The sequence below is a fragment of the Podarcis melisellensis genome (genome assembly GCF_964234715.1).
Source record: "Podarcis melisellensis genome assembly, chromosome: 2".
NCBI classification, from domain to species: domain Eukaryota; kingdom Metazoa; phylum Chordata; class Lepidosauria; order Squamata; family Lacertidae; genus Podarcis; species Podarcis melisellensis.
Window position 1 is genome coordinate 123,132,858 of NC_138529.1, and position 24,810 is coordinate 123,157,667.

Genomic DNA, 24,810 nt, shown 5'->3' on the forward strand with positions numbered 1-24,810 from the left:
GAGTGGTCTCCCTAGCGATCAGGGTTCAAACCCTCCCTGCACCCCATAACAAAAATCCTGGCTATGCCCATGATCTCCTCAGCGATTAATGATTCCCTCATGGGGGAGGCGTTGTGGGTTAAACCACAGAGCCTAGGACTTGCCGATCAGAAGGTCAGAAGGTCGGCAGTTCGAATCCCCATGACGGGGTGAGCTCCCGTTGCTCGTCCCTGTTCCTGCCAACCTAGCAGTTCGAAAGCACGTCAAAGTGCAAGTAGATAAAGAGGTATCACTCCGGCGGGAAGGTAAACGGCGTTTCCGTGTGCTGCTCTGGTTCGCCAGAAGCGGCTTAGTCATGCTGGCCACATGACCCGGAAGCTGTACGCCGGCTCCCTCGGCCAGTAAAGCGAGATAAGTGCCACAACCCCAGAGTTGGCCACGACTGGACCTAATGGTCAGGGGTCCCTTTACCTTTACATGGGGGAGGGCGGTTTACACCCGGACCAGCTTGCTTTGTCATTAGAGTAAACACAAGCAGAAGCTGTCCACACTCAGGCCTATGGAAAAGAGGGGCTCTTCAGCAGAAAAAGCTGTATACAACTGATACGGAAAGAAGGGGGGTACCTTTCCTCACCCCTCCTCCTGATAGAGGGCCCGAAGCGATGACCTCCACAGCGCCCAACTCTGCCGTGACTCCTCAGCCCCCACACTGTTGCACAAGCACCACACTATACCCCTTGACTTTATAAAATAATATCCTTTCCTTCTATATTCGGGCGAAATAAGCCCTTCTTTCTTAAGCCTTCCTTTCGCCCTATTTTAACATGCGTAGACCGTATCGAACTGTATTCTCCATTGACTATAATGGCCGCGCCTCAGCCAATCAGGACCATGCAGTCCCCTGCAGGAGCTAGCTCAGGGAGCTCTTGCACGCCTCATTTAACCTCCTGACAAACTGTTGACAGCTCCCCGCTGCAAGAACAATGGAACCGAAACCAGCGACCTTGTAAAACTGTCAAAGTCTTGTTACAATGTATCCATTTTGTTTCCGCTTTTGATACTCAATATACACTTGACCAGGGACGCGGGTGGCGCTGTGGGTAAAAGCCTCAGCGCCTAGGGCTTTCCGATCGAAAGGTCGGCGGTTCGAATCCCCGCGGCGGGGTGCGCTCCCGCTGCTCGGTCCCAGCGCCTGCCAACCTAGCAGTTCGAAAGCACCTCCGGGTGCAAGTAGATAAGTAGGGACCGCTTTCTAGCGGGAAGGTAAACGGTGTTTCCGTGTGCAGCTCTGGCTTACCAGAGCAGCGATGTCACGCTGGCCACGTGACCCGGAAGTGTCTCCGGACAGCGCTGGCCCCTGGCCTCTTGAGTGAGATGGGTGCACAACCCCAGAGTCTGGCAAGACTGGCCCGTACGGGCAGGGGTACCTTTACCTTTATACACTTGACCGGCAAAGTACCGAAACCATGGAAAATAATATAAAATCAACCAAAGCTCCGATTTTCTCCATCTTGACGTCATTCTACTCGGTTCCCTCTGGACTCCATGATGCTGCCCCCACCTCCATAATATCCTGAGCGACAGGTCACGTACTCAGGAAGACCCTAATCTGGTCGGATCGCTCTGCCAAACCCTTTCCCCGGGCAATGCCAGGTGGCAGACGATGCATATCAGCGCCATTGTTTTGCCATCACCTGTACTCAGGAAACGTTTATCTATGTTTATCTATGCATATCTCTTACTCTGCATATTTCCCCCCTCCCTTCCTAAAATGCTAATCCATGTAACCCCACCTTTCTGTAATATATTCATGATGTAATCTGTGAAACCCAACCTTCTCATAATGTATTCATGACGTTTGTTGCACTGTATTCTGGGACATGGAGGGAACTTTTAAAAGTTTATGTCGCCCCATTCTCGGGGTTCAATTCCATTTTGAACCTGTTGCGCAATAAATTTTTGATCTCCGTTTATTGCTCCTGTCTCCGGCTGAGCTCATTTTCCTCCGCTAGGACCCGCGGACTTCGTCCGACGAGCCGGGTGGCAAGGGTAACTCCGCACCTGGAACTTTCCGTAACAACACCTCTTGTAAACAAAACCTGCCCTTTTTCCCTTATGGGGTATCCAAAAGCCTGTATAGCATCCTAGGTTCCCTAGGTCTACTATAGAAATCTGAGTGCCTTGTTTATCTCCTGTCTGGCAGGTTATCTGATAATGCCTTATCCGATTGCCTTTCCTGGTAGTCTGTCACCCTTTGAAATAGTGAATACTCAATTCCTGTAACAAGGAAGGTTTTTTTCACCCCCTCCCTCCTTGCAGAGAAAACATTTGGTCAGCTTGGGAGTCAAGGTGGTTTCAGGACTATCTTCCTGTGCTGCTTCAGACATGTGGTTTATATATTTATGTACGTATTTGCTTGGTACATTTATGAACATTTATTATATATTTAGGACCTTAAAATTCTTATTACACTCTCCAGATCAAGGGAAGTCATAGTTCTGCTCTGTTCTTCCTTGGTCAGACCACACTTGGAATACTGTGTCCAATTCTGGGCACCACAATTTAAGAAGGATGTTGACAAGCTGGAAGGTGTGCAGAGGAGGGCTACCAAGGCGATCATTGGTCTGGAAACCAAGCCTGATGAGGAACGGTTGAAGGAGCTGGGTATATTTGACAGTGGAATGGTCTCCCTCAGAAGGTCATTATGGACAGCCCCACCGCAAGTGCTTAGAGTTGCTGGGAGACCCTTTCTCACCAGTCCCCTCCACCCTGGAAAGAAGGAGGGGTTGCTAAACCACTCAAGGTGGGGACGTCTCCTAGCAACTCTCAGGACCCCTCAACAAACTATGCTTCCCAGGATTCTTTGGAGGAAGCCAAGACTCCTTAAAGTGGCCTGATCCTGTTTGCATATGCAGCACAGGTGTGGTCTGGGGCATGTGTTGTCTTTTTACTTTCTTTTCGGAATAACATTGGGGGGGTTATTAACAAGGATTGTAGGAATAATGAAAGATACAGATAAATAGACTTGAGTCTTTTCATGCCATTTGTATCACAAAAATAGCAGGAGGATCTACGACATATAGTTCATTATTGCTGGTCGCTGTATGAGTTCTTGGTTGGTGAATTAAACAGAAGCAGAAAAATGGAGACAGGACAGAACAGAGTTTACAGAACAGCCCACATTGCATAGCCAAATGGCTAGTCAGGAGTCCTTGTGGGTGTGTTCCTGTGTCCAAGGCGTTGGAGTAGAGGGAAAAGTGCCTGGTTAATCTCTGTGGGGAGAGGGAATTCCCCAGCGGAGGATCCACCGCCAGGATGCCCTCCCTTCACCCCAAACTCTGAGATTGGGGAAACTACCAAGAGGGCCCCCTCTGCCAACCTGAACACGCAAGAGGGTTCCTGAACACCCAGGAAGGTCTGTAGGGAATCACAGGATCTGTGAGGTGGAAGTCATTGGCCAAGGTGCTGAATTCAGGCTTTTCTCTGTGGCAAGGTTACATTTAGGATTCACTGGCTGCTGTTCTTCAGCAAGTTTGCTTCAGCCAAATCCAGTTCACATCTGCACACGTCCAACACAAGGTAGGAGGTCTGGATGGAACTGAGAGCAACACGAGTCACCCCAGTAGCAGTGTCTGAGTCCTTTTTCCATGCCATGTGGAAAGAGCACCAGATCTTGACCAGGGTGACATTTTTGTCAATGTCTGACACTTTTCCCGCAAGCTGCTCAAGAAAGTTTTTATGGTTTTCTTTTTACCATTGTTGATCTGCAGTGTTGAGGGTCATGGGCCCAGTGACTAGTGATTCAGACTCAAGTGCCTTCAAATAGGCAGGCCATGAGGAGGACCTCCCGAACAAGGGTCTATGGATGCTTTCTTCTTCTTTTTCCTCCTCTTCTTTAATGTGTTTACTTTTAAGTACAGTGGTGCCTCGGGTTACAAACACTCCGCTAACCCAGAATACCTCGGGTTGAGAACTTTACCTCAGGATGAGAACGGAAATTGTGTGGTGGCAGCAGCGGGAGGCCCCATTAGCAAAAGCGTACCTCAGGTTAAGAACAGTTTCAGGTTAAGAACAGACCTCCGGAACGAATTAAGTTCGTAACCCGAGGTACTACTGTAGTTCTAAAACTTTTCTGATATTGTTCTATGTGCTTTATAGCTGTAAACCACTGTGGTATGTTTTAAAGATACCACGGTCTATAAATTTTGACTAACCATCCTGTGTTCCCCGAGGACACACGCTGAGCTTGGTGGCAGAGTGGCAACGCTCTGTGTTAATATAACACATAATCCCACCTTGTTTTGCTTCTGCATCACCCTGTTGACTCATGCTCAGCTTGTGATCTACCAAGACCCCTAGATCCTTTTCGTATGTATTGCTAGCAAGCCAGGAGTCCCCCCTCCTATATTGGTGGATCAGGTTCTGCTTGCCTAAGTGCAGAACCAGACATTTTACCCCTGTTGAAGTAAGTCTCGCTCCAGGACTCCCAACTGGGAAATGTATTGATTCTTCTGTATTTTGTAGTCAGAAGGGACCACCAGGGTCATCCAGCCCAACCCCTTCCCATCTTTTGCCCGAGGTGGGGCTCGAACCCACAGCCCTCAAGTCCCCTCCCAATATTGCTCGGGCCTTTCAAGCTGCTGGTGGGCAGGTGAAGGGGACTGGGCCCGAGGCTGCGCTTCCCTTCTCCTCTCCCCTTTCCCGCCTTTTCCGTTCCCCTCAGCTCACGGGCGAGGCGAATTTCGAGATCCCCTTGCGGCATGACGTCACCCACCAGCCGTTAGATTGAGGGAGCGGAAGAGGCGCGGCTTCCTGCTGCCCTCGCGCGTCAGAGACGGCGACCCTCATCCGATAGGGTTAGGGCGCAGGCGCAGGCGACATGGAAGAAAAGGAGGCGAGCTGGAATCCTAGGGAAGCCAGGAAGTGGGGGCGGGGGTCTCAGGTCCTCCAGAGCGGAAGCCCCTCCTTCGTCCTCTGCCAAGGCTGCCTGGTGGCCCCTCCTGGGATCCAGTGAGTCTCCTCTCTCTTTCCCCTTGGGGCGCCTGGGGGAGAAGGGGGGTCCCAGGGCTGCAGGGGGAGGATGCCCATGGGGGGGGAGCATCCTCCCCCTTCCTCTTTCTTCTTCCTTTGCCCCTTTGGGGAGGGAAAAAGTGGCATGCCAATGCCCCTCCCTTCTGAGGGAGGAGCCCCCACCAGGCCGTCCTTTGCTTCTGGAACAGCCTTTCCCCCTACAAGCTGCTGCCTTACAAGGGGTCCCCACCCTCCCCAGAAGAAAGCCCCTCTCTGTGGGCTCCTGCTCTCCATAGAGGGGGGAACTGGGTGCGTTCAGCTCACGAAGGGTTAAAAGGAACTAAGCTGGATTCCTAGAGAAGGGAGGACAAGGGGGCGGGGTCCCTCAAAGCAAACCCCCCCTCTTGAAAGGGGAGGGGGTTGCTTTCCTCTCTCTCCTTTGCCAGAGCTGCCTGGGTCCCCCTTCTGGGATCTGCAGTCTCCTCTCTTCCCCCTTGGGGTGCCTTGCATATAAGGCGGGTCCCCAGGCTGTAGGATGAACGTGCACGGGGGGGGGGGCAGAGACCCACAAATCAACGAGCTTTCCCTGCACCCTCATCAAACTACAGTTCCCCTGATTCTTTGGAGGAAGCCAGTACTCTTTAAAGTGGCCTCATCCTGCTTTGTAGATGGGGGGCTGTGTTTGTCTTTTTCCTTTCTTTTGGAATAACTCTTAATGGGGTCATGTAAACAAGGATAATGGGAACAGTAAATGATACAAATGAATAGACTGAGTCAGTCAGTAAAGCATGAGACTCTTAAACCCCTAGTCATGGGTTTGTGCCTCAAGTTGGGTGAATATTTCTGCATCACAGGGGGCTGGACTAGATGGTCCTCAGGGTACCATCCCATTCAATAGTTTTCCGATTGTAAATCCTCTCCCTTCATTTGTGTATCACAAAATATAATAAATGTGCAGGGATATCTGCAACATATATTTCATTATTAGTGGTCACTGTACAGTGGTACCTCGGGTTAAGTACTTAATTCGTTCCGGAGGTCCATTCTTAAGCTGAAACTGAAGCACCACTTTAGCTAATGAGGCCTCCTGCTGCTGCTGCGCCGCTGGAGCACGATTTCTGTTCTTAACCTGAGGTACTATTTCTGGGTTAGCGGAGTCTGTAACCTGAAGCATCTGTAACCTAAGGTACCACTATACTGAGTTCATTCATTCATTCATTCATTCCCCACCCATCTGGCTTGGTTTCCCCAACCACTCTGGGCAGCTCCCAACTGAATATTAAAAACACAATACAGCATTAAACATTAAAAACTTCCCTAAACAGGGCTGCCTTTAGATGTCTTCTAAAAGTCTGGTAGTTGTTTATTTCCTTGACATCTGACAGAAGGACGTTCCACAGGGCAGGCGCCACCACCAAGAAGGCCCTCTGCCTGGTTCCCTGGAACCTCACTTCTCACAGCGAGGGAACCACCAGAAAGCCCTTGGCGCTGGACCTCAGTGTCTGGGCAGAACAATGGGGGTTAAGACGCTCCTTCAGGTATACAGGACCAAGGCCGTTTAGGGTTTTAAAGGTCAGCACCAACACTTTGAATGTGCTCAGAAACGTACTGCCACTCCCAGTCACCAGTCTAGCTGTCGCATTCTGGATTAATTGCAGTTTCCGAGTCACCTTCAAAGGTAGCCCCATGTAGAGCACATTGCAGTAGTCCAAGCGGGAGATAAAATTAGAGCATGAACCAATCTGGCGAGACAGTCTGTGGGCAGGTAGGGTCTCAGCCTTCATACCAGATGGAGCTGATAAACAGCTGCCCTGGACACAGAGTTGACCTGCATCTCCATGGACAGCTGTGAGTCCAAAATGACTCCCAGGCTGCACACCTGGTTCTTCAGGGGCACAGTTACCCCATTCAGGACAAGGGAATCCCCCACACCCACTTGTCCCCTGTCCCTCCAAAACAGAACTTCTGTCTTGTCAGGATTCAACCTCAATCTGTTAGCCACCATCCCTCCTCCAGCTGCCTCCAGACACTCACACAGGACCTTCACAGTCCAGAAGGAAGTTATGGTTGATGCTATCAAAAGCCGCTGAGACCCAGCTAGGAGAATAATTGCTCTACTGATGCAGAAACATTTTTAATGCCTTACTGTGTTTGATGTTCATCTTATTGGAAGCCGCTCAGAGTAGCTGAGATAACCCAGTCAGATGGGCGGCATAGTAGTAGTAGTAGTTATAGTAGTAGTAATTATGTATTACTATTACTATGCTTAAATTTTTATTTAGACCAGCCAGAGTGAGCCAAATTCTGATGATTTGTGTGTGTGTTTTCTGCAGATAATAACTTCTTACACTTAAATTCAGACCAGCCAGATTAAGACAAATTCTGATGGTGTGGTGTGTTTTTTCTGGAGTCTTTATTTTTCTCTCACGAAGCTGTAATAAGTTTAAAAACAGCTTAAAACAACTTACAACCACAATATGTTCAGAGCCTGGGCTTTAGTGCAGTGCAGCCTTGATTGCTAGCAAAAACCATCCACATTTGTCTGTGGACATTTTTCTGATCCTGACACAGTGCCAATTTTATAACAGAACAATGCATTTGCTTTGTAGGGTTTGCCAGCACCTCTAATTCGGACGGGAAGAACTTTGCAGGAGAAAAAAGGGACTCCTTCTGATAGCTTGGGAGCTTCCTGAAAACATAGATGGATGAGCAAGACTCGGCTGGCCCTAAAGCAGGAAGAGACCATGCGATTGAATATGGGAGCACTGGGGGATTCTGGGAAAACTCTGTGCCGGTGATCCAGGGTGAGAAGGACACCCTCCGCTCAGATGTCCAGAGCCAGCAGCCCAAGCAATTCTGCTGCCAGGAGGCCGAAGGACCTCGAGAGGTTTGCAGCCGACTCTACCACCTTGACTGTCAGTGGCTGAAGCCAGAAAGGAACACGAAAGCTGAGATGCTGGACCTGGTGATCTTGGAGCAGTTCCTGGCTGTCCTTCCACCCGAGATAGAGAGCTGGGTGAGGGAATGTGGAGCAGAGACCAGTTCCCAGGCTGTAGCCCTGGCCGAAGGTTTCCTCCTGAGTCAGGCAGAGGAGAGGAAGCAGGCAGAGCAGCAGGTGAGAGACTTTCCTCTGGAAACTCCCAAGGGGCTCCAAACCAGAGCGAGAGTATCCCAAAATGTGGTACTAATGTCCCATCCCTTTATGGATTGGATCCAAGGAATGAGATCTGCTACCCCTAAAGTGTTTGCCTCTACCATTGCTTTTCTAATCCCCCTTGCCATTTTGTTTTGAATCTTTGTTGCTCTTTCAGGTTCAGGATCTGTTGACAGAAATGGGTCCTGATTCCTCTGAGGCAGAGAGGACTCTGATGGACACCAGAGAGAGATCACTAGGTAAGGAGCGAGTTATTTCTCTCCTTGGTCACATCCTGGGGATTTGGAAATTAATCTGTCAGTTCTTTCCGTCTTTTGTGGGGAGGCAGTTGGGGCCAAGAGCCCAAAGGAGGTGGGATAAATTTTTACATAACTAAAAGACGAAAGGTGTACGGATGTCAAAAGGCACTCAATAGGGTAGACTTCTTCAAAGGTACACCTGTAATTAGAGATACACTCCTGAACATTGGAGAAAAGCAGGCATTCATGGCTTCCCACTTCTCTTTGTCTCTGGAAGGTGACAGGATGATACCCACAAGACCTCCTCATCTGTCTTTTCATGAGCCTGAAGGGGAAGCAGCAGCTATGGAAGCAGATCAGGTAGGGGGCAGGAGACATGTAGGGAGAGAGGCTGAGGGGTGGGGCTGGCAGGGTGACTCCCTCTATCTCCTGGCTCCTGTCAACGGTGCCCTGAAGAAAATGAGGAAATGCCATTCAAGATGGTTTATGTGCTGAGAATATGGAACACCCACCTCATCCTTATCGCCTTCTCAATGTCGCCAATATTATTTATCAGCAGTTGCTGTTTTGTTTCTATATTTACATTGAAGACTAAATAGGTTTCTAAGCAGTTGACAAACCATAAAAATGGGCCAGGATTTATCTAACTAACCCCATCACCCTTATTTGTTTAGGATTTGGTATGCTTTGAGGATGTCGCTGTTCATTTCACGGACAAGGAGTTGGCGTTGCTGGATCCTGACCAGAGAGCTCTGCATGAGGAGGTCATGGAGGAGAATCGTGGACTCCTGGATTCTCTGGGTAAGGCTCTCTGAGGATCATCATATCTGTTTTGAAATTCCATATCTCTCTCCTTGCGATGAATCTCCAAGGTTTGGCTGGAACTCAGTAGTGCTACCTACACCACCTGGAAATCTCACGCCCCCAGGAATCACTTGGAATGGAGGGCGATTGGTGGTGTTGTCTGTGAATATCCGTCAGAGTGGGTAGGGAGGTTGAAGTAGCTTCTGCCAGATTTGTGTTTTTGCTTCTGTTGATTTTGGTTGACTAAAGAGATAACTGACAATGGATATATAGCAGATTCCATGATTGGGCCAAACAAAATTAATTGAATCTCAGGTTCCCATAAATATATCAGCTAATACCAGCCAACAAAGGCAGTGAACTCCATAGTAAAAATTCCCATCTAATTCCCTTCAGTTATTCCTCTTTTACAGCTGTTAATTAGCAATGTTGAAGAATGAACAGTTGTGAATGGTTGTTCTTCCTGAGTCTCTAATTACCGTGTTTTTTGCACCATAGGACGTACCCGACAATAGGACTCACCTTGTTTTAGAGGGGGAGAACAAGAAAAAAAATCTCCCCCTCTCTCCCAAGCGCCTCTTCAGCGAAGCGGCAGGAGGCGCTGCGCAGAGAGGGGGAGAATTTCCCCCCTCTTGTTTTCCCCCTCTAAAACAAGGTGCCGTTTAAGGTGCGTTCAGTCGCCTTCAGGCGGCTACCTTGGAAGCCTGGAGAGAGAGAGGGGTTGGTGCGCACCGCCAGCCCCAAAGAGCAGGTCGAGGAGCATGGGAAAGGCACGCAGCGGAGAGGCTGCTGCCATAGTCGCACGTCACCTCTCCAGCCGGGAGAGGGTCGTGGGGCAATGGCATCTTCGCTCCATAGGACGCACACACATTTCCCCTTCATTTTTGAAGGGGGGAAAGTGCGTCCTATAGAGCGAAAAATATGTTAGTTTCTCTCTCTCTATATATATATATAAGTGTTACAATACCACTTAAAATCTATATAACAACATATAGAAGTGAAATTGATTTTATTTGATCTGTTGTACTGTATTTTTCCAACATTCTTTTCCTCTTTCAAAAATTATTCTTCCACACTTTTCTCTTTTAATTCATTCCTCTTATCATATTATATTTTCATGAATGTAAAACATTTAAATAAAATGTTAATGTTTAAAAATTATTGTTTTTTACATTCCAGGGGGTGATGAATTGGAAATTAGTAACAAGGGGGACCAGGACAGAATCCACACAGTGAAGAAGCCATATAAATACTTGGAGAGTAAAGAGAACTTTAGTCAGAGTTCCCAGTCCACTTCTCATCAAAGAAATCCCATTAGAAAGAAACCCTACCAGTGCTTGGAATGTGGAAAGAGCTTCAAGCAGAGCACCCATCTCACTTCTCATCAAAGAATTCATACTGGGGAGAAGCCCTACAAGTGCAAGGAATGTGGAAAAAGCTTCAGATGGAAGATCAGTTTCATTTCTCATCAGATAATTCATACAGGGGTGAATCCATATCAGTGCTTGGAATGTGGAAAAAGCTTCAGTCAGAGCACACATCTCACTTCCCATAAAAGAATTCATACTGGGGAGAAGCCCTACCAGTGCAAGGAATGTGGAAAGAGCTTCAGATGGAAGGTCAGTTTCATTTCTCATCAGAGAATTCATACAGGGGAGAATCCATATCAGTGCTTGGAATGTGGAAAAAGCTTCAGTCAGAGCACACATCTCACTTCCCATAAAAGAATTCATACTGGGGAGAAACCCTATCAGTGCCAAGAATGTGGAAAGAGCTTCAGTCAGAGCGCCTCTCTCACTTCCCATCAGAGAACTCATACTGGAGAGAAACCCTTTCAGTGCTTAGAATGTGGAAAGAGCTTCACCTGGAAGAACAATCTCACTTCCCACCAAAGAATTCATACAGGGGAGAAACCCTATCAGTGCTTTGAATGTGGAAAGAGCTTCAGCCACAGCCACAGTCTCACTTCCCATCAAAGAATTCATACAGGCGAGAAACCCTATCAGTGCTTGGAATGTGGAAAGAGCTTCAGTAAGAATGCCCATCTCACTTCCCATCGAAGAAGTCATACAGGGGAGAAACCTTATCAGTGCTTTGAATGTGGAAAGAGCTTTAGTCACAAAAACAGTCTGACATCCCATCGAAGAAGTCATACAGGGGAAAAACCCTATAAGTGCTTTGAATGTGGAAAAACTTTCAGAAAGAGCTCAGATCTCACTTCCCATCAAATAATTCATACTGGGGAGAAACCCTATCAGTGCTTGGAATGTGGAAAGAGCTTCAGTCAGAAGTGTGGTCTCATTTTTCATAAAAGAATTCATACAGGGGAGACACCCTATCAGTGCTTGGAATGTGGAAAGAGCTTCAGTCACAACGGCTCTCTCACTTCCCATCAAAGAATTCATACAGGGGAGAAGCCTTATCAGTGCTTGGAATGTGGAAAGAGCTTCAGCCAGAGTAGCCATCTGACATCCCATCAAAGGTTTCATACAGGGGAGAAACCCTATCAATGTTTGGAATGTGGAAAGAGCTTCCGTCACAGCTACAATGTCACTTCTCATCAAAGAATTCATACAGGGGAGAAACCATATCAATGTTTGGAATGTGGAAAGAGCTTCACTCAGAAGAGTAGTCTCACTTCTCATCAAAGAATACATAAAGGCGAGAAACCATATCAGTGCTTGGAATGTGGATATAACTTCAGTAATAGCAGCAATCTTACTTCCCATCAAAGAATTCATACAGGGGAGAAACCCTATCAGTGTCAGGAATGTGGAAGGAGCTTCAGTCACAATTCCTCTCTCACTTCCCATCAGAGAATTCATACTGGAGAGAAACCCTTTCAGTGCTTCGAATGTGGAAAGTGCTTCAGCCACAGCTACAAACTCACTTCCCATCAAATAATTCATACAGGGGAGAAACCATTTAAATGTCAAGAGTGCGGAAAGAGATTCACACAGAGCACAGGTCTCACATCCCATCAAAAGATTCATATGTTGCAGAAACCATATCATTGCTTGGAATGTAGAAAGTGGTTCAGTCGGAAGGATAGTCTCATTTCACATCAAAGAATTCATACAGGAGAGAAACCCTATCATTGCTTGGAATGTGGAAAGAGCTTCCGTCACAACTCCACTCTCTCTTCCCATCAAAGAACTCACTCTGGGGAGAAAGCATAGCAATTGCTAAGTTGTGATTGTATTTTAGTAGACTATAATTTGTATCGCAACAGTGTTCTTGTGCTTCTTCAACCCAGCAGAGAAGTCAACCTTGCCTCTCAAATCCATGGAGTGCAAACCTGGTGTCCCATATTATTCATACTATGTATCCAGATCTGTAAGGTGGAAGTCAAGGTGTTGATTTCAGACTTCTTTGTGGGAAGGTTAAGTCTAGAAATCTCTCACTACTCTTCTCCTTGATCCTTAAAAGTCCTTAGCGCATTCCAGGAGCAAAGAATTGCATCCATGAGGGAGAAGGAGTTCTCTGTGTATTACATGTTGTGAACAGCAGTACTGTAAGCAGTTTGTTTGCTTCAGCCAAATCCAGTTCTCCTCTGCACACATATGATACATGGAAGGAGACTTAGACTGAACAGAGATTCAGAGCAGACTGATTCACCCCAGTGGCAACGTCTGACACCTTTTTCCATTCCTGTTGAGTGAGCACCAGATCTTGACCGGGGGACATTTTTGTCATTGTGTGGCATAAATTCCTTGAACTGGCGACCGTTTCCCTTCCTCCTTAGTGTTAGTGGAGTGTCAGTCCGTCACAACAGATGAAGTACTTTTAGATCTAAACATTTTGGCTAGTCTGTTTGGTGTCAAATACCACCTGTGGATCATTTTTAAGTACTTCTTTAGAGCATAGCTGACAATGAATTTGATTTGTTTTCTACAATTGCACCCATAAATTTAAATCACTATTGTGACCCACATCCCACCCCAACTTATCAAAGATGATTTCACCAGCTCTTCTTTCGTTTCCCACTCGAACAATATTTTATACATTTTACAGAGGTTTTTAACCGTACATCTTAATATCTTTTTCAAATTGTGATTATTCTGTAAATCTGTTTTTTGTCTGCCTTAAATCTTGAGTTAATTTGATTATAGTTTAGCCAGTCGACACATTTTTTTCCTAATTTCATTTTTGTTTCTCCCTCAAGTCTTAACAGATGTAGCTACCCCATTTGTAACCCATATTGATTTTTTCATTGTCTTTGCTTCTACTAAGGATACCCACCTTGGTGTTTTGTTTTCGAGTAAGTTTCTATGTTTTCCCCAAACTCTGATTATTTTGTCCTGGTAACATGATTTTGTTGTTTAGTCATTTAGTTGTGTCCGACTCTTCGTGACCCCATGGACCAGAGCACACAGGGCACTCCTGTCTTCCATTGCCTCCCGCAGTTTGGTCAAAGTCATGCTGGTAGCTTCGAGAACACTGTCCCACCATCTCATCCTCTGTCGTCCCCTTCTCCTTGTGCCCTCCATCTTTCCCATCATCAGGGTCTTTTCCAGCGAGTCTTCTCTTCTCATGAGGTGGCCAAAGTCTTGGAGCCTCAGCTTCAGGATCTGTCCTTCCAGTGAGCACTCAGGGGTTATTAGAGAAGCTTTTATGTATTCCAGCTTTACCATACCAGATACATGAGTGCCAACCATGTCCCTCTAGCTCTTAACAGCTATGTGTTTTCCAGCAGTATCTAGCCTTTTATCCAACACAGATAGAACGCTTCAGAAGACGATTCTAAATCTGGAACTGTGGAGCCCACACTCACCCTGAACAACTAAAAGGCTCCTGGGAGGCCAGAGGGGCATTGCTGCTGCCCTGAGTGCTGGAAGGAAGACTGCTCCCTGCTGCAAGGCCCATTTCCATGTGGCGTAAAAGGCTCCTGGGAGACCAAGGGGACATTGCCGGAACAGCTGATTGAGGCAACTTGCTAAAATGTTTTAAATGGTTCTAATTTTGGTTCCCCTGTTTTGATTTTGTCGGGTTGGTGTTGGATAAATGTTTTTATTTGGGGTTGATGGTTATTTTAATTAGTGTATAAATGTAAAGTGGTTGTTGTTGTTACTGTTTTCTATTGATTTATCGGTTAGTTTGTTGCTTCTATAGGATTTTTTTAATGGTTTGTTGTGCTGTGTTTTTATATTTTCATATTGTTTTTATATTGTTGTTGTGCTGTTTTTTATTGTTTTTATATTTTAAATGTTTGTTGTTGTGCTGTGTTTTAAGCCAAAGAGAGTGGCTGTGGAAACCCAGCCAGATGGGAGGGATGTAAATTAAAAAAATATTATTTATTATCATTATATTCATTTTTATCGCTGAGATTCTCCCCATCAATGATAGTTCCATTCTTTTCAATATTTCTAAATCTTTGAATTCCCCCACCCCAAATATTCACATAATGCTAACCAAAAAGCTGCCAGACCCAATCTTTACATCTTCACGCTACAAAAGTAGAGGTCAGACTAAGCATCTCTCTGGTCAGCCCAGAAGCAACGCATGTGTAGAACATTCTTTGGAGTGAACTTGCACCTGTTGTAAATAACCCATCTTCTAGAAACTTCACATAGTGTTGTTTCTGTGAATCAATTAATCTAATCCAGCACATTAAACAGGGCAGGTGTCAACCCTGCATGATGTGACTGTTGCTTAGCTGGGGTGGGGGGCAGATGGGGTCCTGCCACAATAGTGTGTGTGGGGGGGTCTCCTTTGGCATGAAGGAGCAGGGGGTGCCTGTTCCCCCGGAGTTCCCTTCCCCCACCTGACCTTCCTTGATGGCACCCTGCCCCTTGCAATAACGTGTCCTGTACCAGATGAAGCAGGATTGCCACTTCTACAACGGGATGCAGAAGGTTCGCTACCTGTACAGGTACTTCTTTGACTGGCAGGCAGTGGCGTAGCGTGGGGGTGCAGGGGGCCCGGCCACACCGGGCGCAACATCTGGGGGATAGGATATGGGGCGCAAATCCACGGGTTAGGGGCGCAAATCCACGGGTTAGGGGGTGCAAATTACTTGCCTTGCCCCGGGTGCTGACAACCCACGCTACGCCACTGCTGGCAGAAGTTCTTCCATTTCCCTGATGACCGAGGGAAGATTGTAGCCATGTTCGCAGTGGAGGAGCCCCACATCCAAAACTGGGACAAGGACTACCTGCAGGGCTCCAAGCCCATGGTGGATGGCTTCTGCTGGGGCCACTACAGGATCCTTGGGCCCTTCTTGCACCCCAGTTTTCTCTCTCCCACATGGGCAGACACAAGTGCAACGCCTGAGGCGGAGGAGCCTCTTCATTTCTCCTCAGTAGCAGCGGAGGAGGAGGAGAGAGAAGGAAGAGGGTGGCACTATAAGGGACTATTTCGAAATTCATTTGAATAAATGGATTTAAATGCCTAATGGCATGCAGGCAAAGCTTGGTGAAAGGGACTTTTTAAATAAAGGAAAATGCCTTTCTAAAGAAGCAGACAGAAGCTCCAAAAGCAACAGAAATCACGCAGAATGAAAAGAAATCCCCCGATAAACGAGCGAGCCCAGGGAAACTGCCGCCTGGTCTGCCAGGAACCGGCCTCCTTGGCGCCTAAAACTGAGGGGAGGGTCAGGTTTCGAAAGGCGGGAAGTTGGGAAAAGGCGGGAAAAGCTGTTTCCCTCAGAGCAGCCGCCGCCGCCTTCCCGGCGGAGGGGCGGGGCCAGGTCTGTTTCGTCACGGGTCCTTGCCCCGCCCTCCCTCCGCCTCTCCCTTTCCCTGCTTCGTGCTCTGAGGCGTCCGGGTCGCCGGCAAGGAGCATGCGCAGCTCCTCAGAGCCTCCTCTGCCCTCTGTGCGCTCGGCTTGCCAAGGGTTAACAGGAGCCGAGCTGGAATCCTAGAGAGGCCAGGAAGTGGGGGCGGAGGTCCCAGGTCCTCCAGAGCGGAAGCCCCTCCTCCTTTGTCCTCCGCCAAGGCTGTCTCGGTGGCCCCTCCTGGGATCCGGTGAGTCGCGTCTCTCTTCCCCCTTGGGGCGCCCGGGGGAGAAGGGGGGTCCCAGGGCTGCAGGGGGAGGATACCCAAGGCAGGGAGCATCCTCCCCCCTCCTTCCTTTGCCCCTTTGGGGAGGGAAAAAGTGGCATGCCATTGAACCCCCTTCCCCTTGCTTCTGACACAGCCTTTAACCCCTACAAGCTGCTCCTCTGTCTGCCAAGGGGTTCCCACCTTCCCCAGAAGAAAGCCTCTCTCTGTGGGCTCCTGCTCTCCATAGAGTTAAAAGGAACTCAGCTGCATTCCTAGAGATGAGAGGAAAGAAAGACTTGGGGAGGAAGGTCCCCCAGAGCAAACGCCATGAAAGGGGAGAGGGTTGCTTGGTCATGGGTATGTGCCCAAGTTGGGTGAAGATTTCTTCATCGATATCGCAAAATATCGTAATACAGTGGACTCTCGGGCTACGTTTCCTTTTTTCAGGTTGCGAACATGGCAACTCCGAAAGTGTATTCTCCTGGGTTTTGCTGCATGCGCAAAGCGCTTTATGTACATACACAGAAGCGGTGCCTCTACTTGCAGAGTTTTTGGGGTATGTACAGACCCCCGGAACAAATTACATTCGTATCCAGAGGGTCCTCTGTAAATGTGCAGGGATATATGTGACATGTTCTGTTATTAGTGGTCATTGTATTGAGTTCTGGGTTCGTGAATTGTCTTAAACAGAAGAAAGGGAAACAAGATAGAGAATAATTAACAGATTAGCAGTTCACATCGTATAGCCAAACGCCTAGTCAAGAGGCCTTGTGGTTGTGCTTAAGTGTAAGTAAGCGTTATTTTTCCTCTTCTGCTACCAATGAAACAGCGGAAAATCTTGGTCTGTTGATGAATTCGGGGGTGGGGGTGAGGTTCAAAGCGAGGAGAATAATTGCTGTATTGATGAAGAAAAGTTTTTACTCTTTGATGCCTTACTGTGTTTGATGTTCATCTTATTGGAAGCTGCTCAGAGTAGCTGGGGCAACCCAGTCAGATGGGCGGCATAACAGAAGTAGTAGTAGTAATAATAATTATGTAATACTATTACAGTGGTACTTTGGGTTAAGAACTTAATTCGTTCTGGAGGTCTGTTCTTAACCTGAAACTGTTCTTAACCTGAAGCACCACTTTAGCTAATGGGGCCTCCCGCTGACGCTGTGCCGCCAGAGCACGATTTCTGTTCTCATGCTGAAGCAAAGTTCTTAACCCAATTTACTATTTCTGGGTTAGCGGAGTCTGTAACTTGAAGCGTATGTAACCCGAGGTACCACTGTAATTCGTTCCAGAGGTCCATTCTTAACCTGAAGCTGTTATTAACCTGAGACATGCTTTCGCTACCGGCACACAATTTCCGTTCTCAACTTGGGGCAGAGTTCTCAACTCAAGGTAATTCTTCCAGGTTAGCGGAGTTTGTAACCTGAATCGTTTGTAACCTGACGTGTTTGTAAGTCGAGGTCCCACAGTACTGCGCTGAAATTTAAATTTAGACCAGCCAGACAGCCAAATTCTGATGGTGTGTGTCCCCCCCCCACTACCCAAGAGATAGTAACTTCTGCTTATATTTAAATTTAGACCAGCCAGATTAAGACAAATTCTGATGGTGTCTGCCCCCCGCAAAAAAAACTTTATTTTTCTCTTGTGGAGTTTAAAAACAGCTTAAAACAACTTACAACCACAATATGTTCAGAGTCTGAAGTGCAGCCTTGATTGCTAGCAAAAACCATCCACGGTTGTCTGTGGACATTTTTCTGATCCTGACACAGTGCCAATTTTATAACAGAACAATGCATTTGCTTTGTAGGGTTTGCCAGCACCTCTGATTCGGACGGGAAGAATTTTGCAGGAGAAAAGAGGGACTCCTTCTGATAGCTTGGGAGCTTCCTGAAAACATAGATGGATGAGCAAGACTCGGCTGGCCCTAAAGCAGGAAGAGACCATGCGATTGAATATGGGAGCACTGGGGGATTCTGGGAAAACTCTGTGCCGGTGATCCAGGGTGAGAAGGACACCCTCCGCTCAGATGTCCAGAGCCAGCAGCCCAAGCAATTCTGCTGCCAGGAGGCCGAAGGACCTCGAGAGGTTTGCAGCCGACTCTACCACCTTGACTGTCAGTGGCTGAAGCCAGAAAGGAACACGAAAGCTGAGGTGCTGGACCTGGTGATCTTGGAGCAGTTCCTGGCTGTCCTTCCACCCGAGATAGAGAGCTGGGTGAGGGAATGTGGAGCAGAGACCAGTTCCCAGGCTGTAGCCCTGGCCGAAGGTTTCCTCCTGAGTCAGGCAGAGGAGAGGAAGCAGGCAGAGCAGCAGGTGAGAGAGACTTTCCTCTGGATACTCCCAAGGGGCTCCAAACCAGAGCGAGAGTATCCCAAAATGTGGTACTAATGTCCCATCCCTTTATGGATCGGATCCTAGGAATGCGATCTGGTACCCCTAGAGTGTTTGCCTCTTCCGTTACTTTTCTAATCCTCCTCCCAATTATCTCTTTTGAATCTTTGTTGCTCTTTCAGGGAAAGGATCTGATGGTGGAAATGGGTCCCGATTCCTCAGAGACAAGGAGGACTCCGATGGACACCAAGGAGAGACCACTGGGTAAGGAGAGTGTTATTTCTCTCTTTGGTCACATCCTAGGGATTCGAATCTGTGGGTTCTTTTCCTTTTTCATGGGGATGTGGTTGGGCCCAAGAGCCCAAAGGAGCAGAGATGTATTTTTGCACAACTAAAATAGGAAGTTGTACAAATGTCTCAGTAGGATACACTTCTTCAAAAGTCCATCTGAAATTAGAGATGCAGTCCTGAACATCGGAGAAAAGCAGGCATTCATGGCTTCCCACTTCCCTTTGTCTCTGGCAGGTCACCGGATGATGCCAGCAAGACCTCGTGCGTCTTTTCATGGTGGAGAAGGAGAAGCAGCGGCCATAGAAGGAGATCAGGTAGGGGGCATGAAACTTATAGGGAGAGAGGCCGAGGGGTGGGGCAGCCAGAATGCTTGGAAGAAAAAAATGTGGAGTTCCACCCATTTACACAACGATTAGGACCCATCATTAAAATAATAAAGTAATTCCAGCGAGATGTTAAAATAAGCATTCATACCATGTGGATCAAAACAATCCCATTAAAACAACACAACAATTAACAGGTGGAAAACAACGGAGCAATGTGTGGTAGATCATATTTATTCTGTCTAAGAGGAGGACATTTCCCTTTTTCTTTTAGGGTCTGGTGTGCTTTGAGGATGTCGCTGTTAATTTCACGGACAAGGAGTGGGCGTTGCTGGATCCTGACCAGAGAGCTCTGTATAAGGAGGTCATGGAGGAGAATCATGGACTCCTGGATTCTCTGGGTAAGATTCTCTGAGGATCATCATATCTGTTTTGAAATTCCATCAATCTCTCCTTGCGGTGAATCTCCAAGGTTTGGCTGGACCTCAGTAGCGCCACCTACACCACCTGGAAATCTAATGCCCCCAGAAATCATTTGGAATGGAGGGTGATTGGCGGTGTTGTCTGCGAATATCTGTCAGTCAATGGAGACAGAGCAGATTTCGTGATTGGGCCAAAAAAACTTAATTGAATCTCAGGTTTCCGTAAGTATGCCAGCTAATACCAGCCAACAAAGGCAGTTAACTGTGTAGTAAGAATTCCCATCTAATCCCCTTCATTTCTTCTTATTTCACTACTGTTCATTAGCGATGTTCAGTAATCAACAATTGTGAACGGTCGTTCTTCCTGAGACTCTAATTAGTTTCTCTCTATATATACAGTCATACCTTGGAACTTGAATGCCTTGGTACGTGTATGCTTTGGCTCCCAAATGATTGAAAATTCCAAATGAGTGTTCCGGTTATCGAACGATTTTCGGAAGTCGAATGGTCAGCACAGCTTCCAATTGAGTACAGGAAGCTAAGTCAATTGGAAGCAGCGCCTTGGTTTTTGATCAGTTCTGGGAGTCGAACAGAACCGTTCGAGAACCAAGGGACAACTGGATATTAGTGTAACAATACTACTTAACATCTATATGATATAAAAGGGAAATTTATTTTTATTACACTGCATTTGTTCCACAATTTTTTTCCTCTTTTAAAAATCGTTCTTCCACACACTCTTTCCCTTTTCTATTCCTTTCTCTTGTATTACATCTTTATGAACATAATATATTTCAATAAGATGTTAATATTTTTAAATGCAGTGGTACCTCGGTTTTCAAACAGCTTAGTTCTCAAACTACTTGGAACCCAAACACTTCAAACCCAGAAATGAGTGTTCCAGTTTTTGAACCCTTTTCGGAAGCCGAACGTGCTCCAATTTGAGTGCACACTTCTGTTTTGAGCGAGCAACTTGTCCCAGCAATGACTGCCACCACTCCCTTCCCTTCCCTCCCCTCCCTCCCCTCCCCTCTGATGGGAAGCGCCTCTTTCCTTGCTACAAAGTGGAGTTGGGTGGCTCCTCAGAATGTAAGTGACTCCGGAGTAGGGAGACTTGGAAGTTGGCGACTCTCCCCCAGCGGTGGGGGAACTATGCTGGGCAGGTTGACCTTCCCATCCCTTTGCCTTCCCTCCCTCCCCAAGCAAGATCCAGGCGAAGCAGCGTGGGTGCCACATTCCCGAGCAGGAGATAGGGGCGCTCACACTGTGCGCAGGCTCCAGCCCACCTGACTCAGCATCTGGCAGCTAGGAGAGCAGCAGCTGCCGCCTCCTCTCTGCGCTCTGGTGCTGCTGCTGCTGCATTCCTGTTCCATCACACCAGGGATGTGCAGACAGTACCGCCCTGGCTGGCCCAGGGCTGCTGCTTTGACATGCTGCCCAAAGTGGAGACAGAAGCCCTGGGACTCGCTCACGTGAATGGGGAGCATGGGTAGATGCTGGAAAACATGCAGAGGGGAGAACAAGCAAGCGAGAGAGCTGCTTTGGGGAGAGAGAAATTTTGCCTCCCTTTCCTTCCTCCCACTTAAACTCCCCCTCCCGCATCTAGTTAGCCACATCCTTCCCCACACACATCCTACGCGCACTCCTCTTCCCTCCAGTTTCAGTGTTTTTCGTTCCCCCCACTTAAACTCCCCTCCTGCATCCAGCTAGCCACCTCCTTCCCCACATGCACCCCTTGTCCCTCCAGTTTGAGTCCTCACCTTAAAATCCCCTCTTTCACCCCTGTCCCTCCAATGGCAATGGGTAGATCACTGCCAGTTTTTGATACTGGGTAGTAGATGGCACCCTGGTTTATTGCTTTCATTTTATGGATCAACGGTCTCATTAGAGAGTAAAATTCATGTTAAACTGCTGTTTTATGGGTTGTTTTTAATTGTCTGGAACGGATTAATCCATTTCGCATTACAGTGGTGCCCCGCAAGACGAATGCCTCGCAAGACGAAAAACCCGCTAGACGAAAGGGTTTTCCGTTTTTTTGATGCGCTTCGCAAGACGAATCTCCCAATGGGCTTGCTTCGCAAGACGAAAAAGTCTTGCGAGTCTTGCGATTTTTTTCGCTTCCCCCCCTTTTTCTAAGCCGCTAAGCCACTAATAGCCTCTTAGCCGCTAAGCCTTTAATAGCAGCTAAGCCGCTAATAACGCTAGTCCGCTACTCCGCTAATAGGGTTGCTTCGCAAGACGAAAAAACAGCTAGACAAAGAGACTCGCGGAACGGATTATTTTCGTCTTGCGAGGCACCACTGTACAGTGGTACCTCTAGTTACGAACTTTGTAACTCGAGGTACCGCTGTACTTTCTATGGGAAAGCTCACTTTGGTTTTGAGATACAATTCATGAACAGTTTAGGTTTGACAACCCAAGGTCCAACTGTAATTGGTTTTATAATTGCAGGTGGTGATGAAATGGAAATTAATAACAAGTGGGCGCAATACAGAATCCACACAGTGGAGAAGAAATATAAATACTCAAAGTGTGAAGAGAGCTTTAGTCAGAGGTCCCAGTCCACTTCTCATCAAAGAAATCCCATTGGGAATAAACCCTATCCATGTTACGAATGTGGAAAGAGCTTCAGCCAGAGCACCCATCTCACTTCACATCAAAGAGGTCATACAGGGGAGAAACCCTATCAGTGCTTGGAATGTGGAAAGACCTTCAGTCAGAGCGGCGCTCTCACTTCCCATCAAAGAAGTCATACAGGGGAGAAACCCTATCAATGCTTGGAATGTGGAAAGGGCTTCAGTAAGAGCAGCAATCTCACTTCCCATCAAAGAATTCATAGTGGGGAGAAACCATATCAGTGCTTGGAATGTGGAAAGAGCTTCAGTCAGAGCGACTCTCTCACTTCGCATCAAAGAATTCATACAGGGGAGAAACCCTATCAGTGCTTCGAATGTGGAAAAAACTTCAGTCGGAGTGACTGTCTCACATCCCATCAAAGAATTCATACAGGGGAGAAACCCTATCAGTGCTTTGAATGTGGAAAGAGCTTCAGTCAGAGCGCCTCTCTCGCTTCCCATCAAAGAATTCATACAGGGGAGAAACCCTATCAGTGCTTGGAATGTGGAAAGAGCTTCAGTCAGAGCGCCTCTCTCGCTTCCCATCAAAGAAGTCATACAGGGGAGAAACCCTATCAGTGCTTTGAATGTGGAAAGAGCTTCAGTCATAGTAGCAGTCTCACTTTCCATCAAAGAAGTCATACAGGGGAGAAACCCTATCAGTGCTTTGAATGTGGAAAGAGCTTCAGTCATTATAGCAGTCTCACTTTCCATCAAAGAAGTCATACAGGGGAGAAACCCTATCAGTGCTTGGAATGTGGAAAGAGCTTCAGTCAGAGCGGCTCTCTCACTTCCCATCAAAGAGTTCATACAGGGGAGAAACCCTATCAGTGCTTCGAATGTGGAAAGAGCTTCAGTCAGAACACCCATCTCACTTCCCATCAAATAATTCATGCAGGGGAAAAACCCTATCAGTGCTTGGAATGTGGAAAGACCTTCAGTCGGAGTAGCCATCTTGCTTCCCATCAAAGAAGTCATACAGGGGAGAAACCCTATCAGTGCTTTGAATGTGGAAAGAGCTTCAGTCATAGTAGCAATCTCACTTCCCATCAAAGAATCCATAATGGGGAGAAACGCTATCAGTGCTTGGAATGTGGAAAGACCTTTAGTCGGAGCGACACTCTCACTTCCCATCAAAGAAGTCATACAGGGGAGAAACCCTATCAGTGCTTGGAATGTGGAAAGAGCTTCAGTCAGAGCGCCTCTCTCACTTCCCATCAAAGAAGTCATACAGGGGAGAAACCCTATCAGTGCTTCGAATGTGGAAAGAGCTTCAGTCAGAGCGCCTCTCTCACTTCCCATCAAAGAAGTCATACAGGGGAGAAACCCTATCAGTGCTTCGAATGTGGAAAGAGCTTCAGCCACAGCCACATTCTCACTTCCCATCAAAGAATTCATACAGGGGCAAAACCCTATCAGTGCTTGGAATGTGGAAGGAGCTTCAGTCACAACGCATCTCTCACTTCCCACAAAAGAATTCATACAGGGGCAAGACCCTATCAGTGCTTGGAATGTGGAAGGAGCTTCAGTCACAACGCATCTCTCACTTCCCACAAAAGAATTCATACAGGGGCAAAACCCTATCAGTGCTTGGAATGTGGAAGGAGCTTCCGTCACAACGCATCTCTCACTTCCCATCAAAGAACTCACAGTGGAGACAAACAGTAGCAATTGCTGTGTAGTAATTTTATTTCAGGAAACTTTAATTTCTATTCCAACAGTGTTCTTGTGCTTCTTCAGCTCAGCAGAGAAGTCAGCCCTGCCTCTCAAAGCTATCGAGTGCTAACCCGGTGCCCAATATTCTTCAAATACGTATCCAGATCTCCAGTGTGGAAGTCAATGGCCAAGATGTTGAATTCAGGCTTTTCTTTGTGGGAAGGCTAGGTCTAGAAATCTCTTGCTACTCTTCTCCTTCGATCCTTCAAACGATTTCCTTAGCGCATGCCAGGAGCAAAGAATTGCATCCATGAGGGAGAAGGAGCTCTCTGTGTATTACATGTTCTGAACAGCAGTACTGTAAGCAGTTTGTTTGCTTCAGCCAAATCCAGTTCTCCTCTGCACACATATGATACATGGAAGGAGACTTAGACTGAACAGAGATTCAGAGCAGACTGATTCACCCCAGTGGCAACGTCTGACACCTTTTTCCATTCCTGTTGAGTGAGCACCAGATCTTGACCGGGGGACATTTTTGTCATTGTGTGGCATAAATTCCTTGAACTGGCGACCGTTTCCCTTCCTCCTTAGTGTTAGTGGAGTGTCAGTCCGTCACAACAGATGAAGTATTTTTAGGGTTACTTCTTCATTGAAATTTCTCTCTGCCTGTTGAGATCAGGCAGCAACCTTGACTGTACTCTTTTTGATCCTTGCTTAAAATATTTAGCTATACAAACCTTTCCAGAAATAGAGGTATTGGTTTGTTTTAATATTATACATTTAATATTAATGTTTTTACTGTTTTCTTCCATTTTTTAATTTATTTTTCTCTTATATCTCACCAACAAAACATACTATGTTAACGTCATAGACAAATACTACTACTACTACCAATAATAATAATGGCATATCTATATTATTCTAAATTATTTAAATCCTATACCGTATATCTTTACTTTTACTACCCTTCCACTCTTTCCATGGTTTCCTGTCTGCACCTGTTATGATT

The 24,810-nt window shown here is 47.0% G+C and overlaps 2 protein-coding genes across 8 annotated transcripts in view; both read left to right on the forward strand.

Annotated features, from left to right (window-relative positions):
- Window positions 1-4,865: 4,865 nt before the first annotated feature.
- Window positions 4,866-24,585, forward strand: LOC309364406 (uncharacterized protein). 3 transcript variants are annotated; one of them, XM_081901624.1, is made up of 7 exons: window positions 4,889-4,989; window positions 16,617-16,725; window positions 17,971-18,476; window positions 18,677-18,758; window positions 19,020-19,099; window positions 19,383-19,509; window positions 21,982-24,585. In XM_081901624.1, the coding sequence occupies exons 3-7, from the start codon at window positions 18,063-18,065 to the stop codon at window positions 23,811-23,813; spliced, it is 2,535 nt and encodes an 844-aa protein (XP_081757750.1). In that variant the 5' UTR covers window positions 4,889-4,989; window positions 16,617-16,725; window positions 17,971-18,062; the 3' UTR covers window positions 23,814-24,585. The 3 variants fall into 3 exon arrangements, with proteins under 3 accessions (XP_081757749.1, XP_081757750.1, XP_081757751.1); XM_081901623.1 differs by lacking the exons at window positions 16,617-16,725; window positions 17,971-18,476; window positions 18,677-18,758; ... (1 more) ...; window positions 19,383-19,509; window positions 21,982-24,585 and adding exons at window positions 7,599-8,104; window positions 8,301-8,382; window positions 8,660-8,742; window positions 9,057-9,183; window positions 10,366-12,970 and having other exon boundaries at window positions 4,866-4,989; XM_081901625.1 differs by lacking the exons at window positions 4,889-4,989; window positions 16,617-16,725 and adding an exon at window positions 16,737-17,555.
- The window catches only part of LOC309364565 (uncharacterized protein), a gene marked incomplete at its 3' end in the record, with an annotated part of 55,436 nt that continues 46,319 nt past the window's right edge, over window positions 15,694-24,810 (forward strand). For 3 of the 5 annotated variants that reach the window (XR_014165853.1, XM_081902145.1, XM_081902148.1), the window contains exon 1: window positions 15,694-16,151. Of the gene's footprint in view, window positions 16,161-24,810 lie in introns of all 5 variants that reach the window. The other 2 variants (XM_081902149.1, XM_081902150.1) reach the window with 2 other exon arrangements.

Coding starts and splice junctions, on each gene's coding strand:
- LOC309364406 (XM_081901623.1), top strand. CDS start 7,691: ATGGATGAGCAAGACTCGGCTGGCCCTAAAGCAGGAAGAGACCATGCG. Junction 8,105..8,300: donor GGAAGCAGGCAGAGCAGCAG/GTGAGAGACTTT, acceptor TTGCTCTTTCAG/GTTCAGGATCTGTTGACAGA. Junction 9,184..10,365: donor TGGACTCCTGGATTCTCTGG/GTAAGGCTCTCT, acceptor TTTACATTCCAG/GGGGTGATGAATTGGAAATT.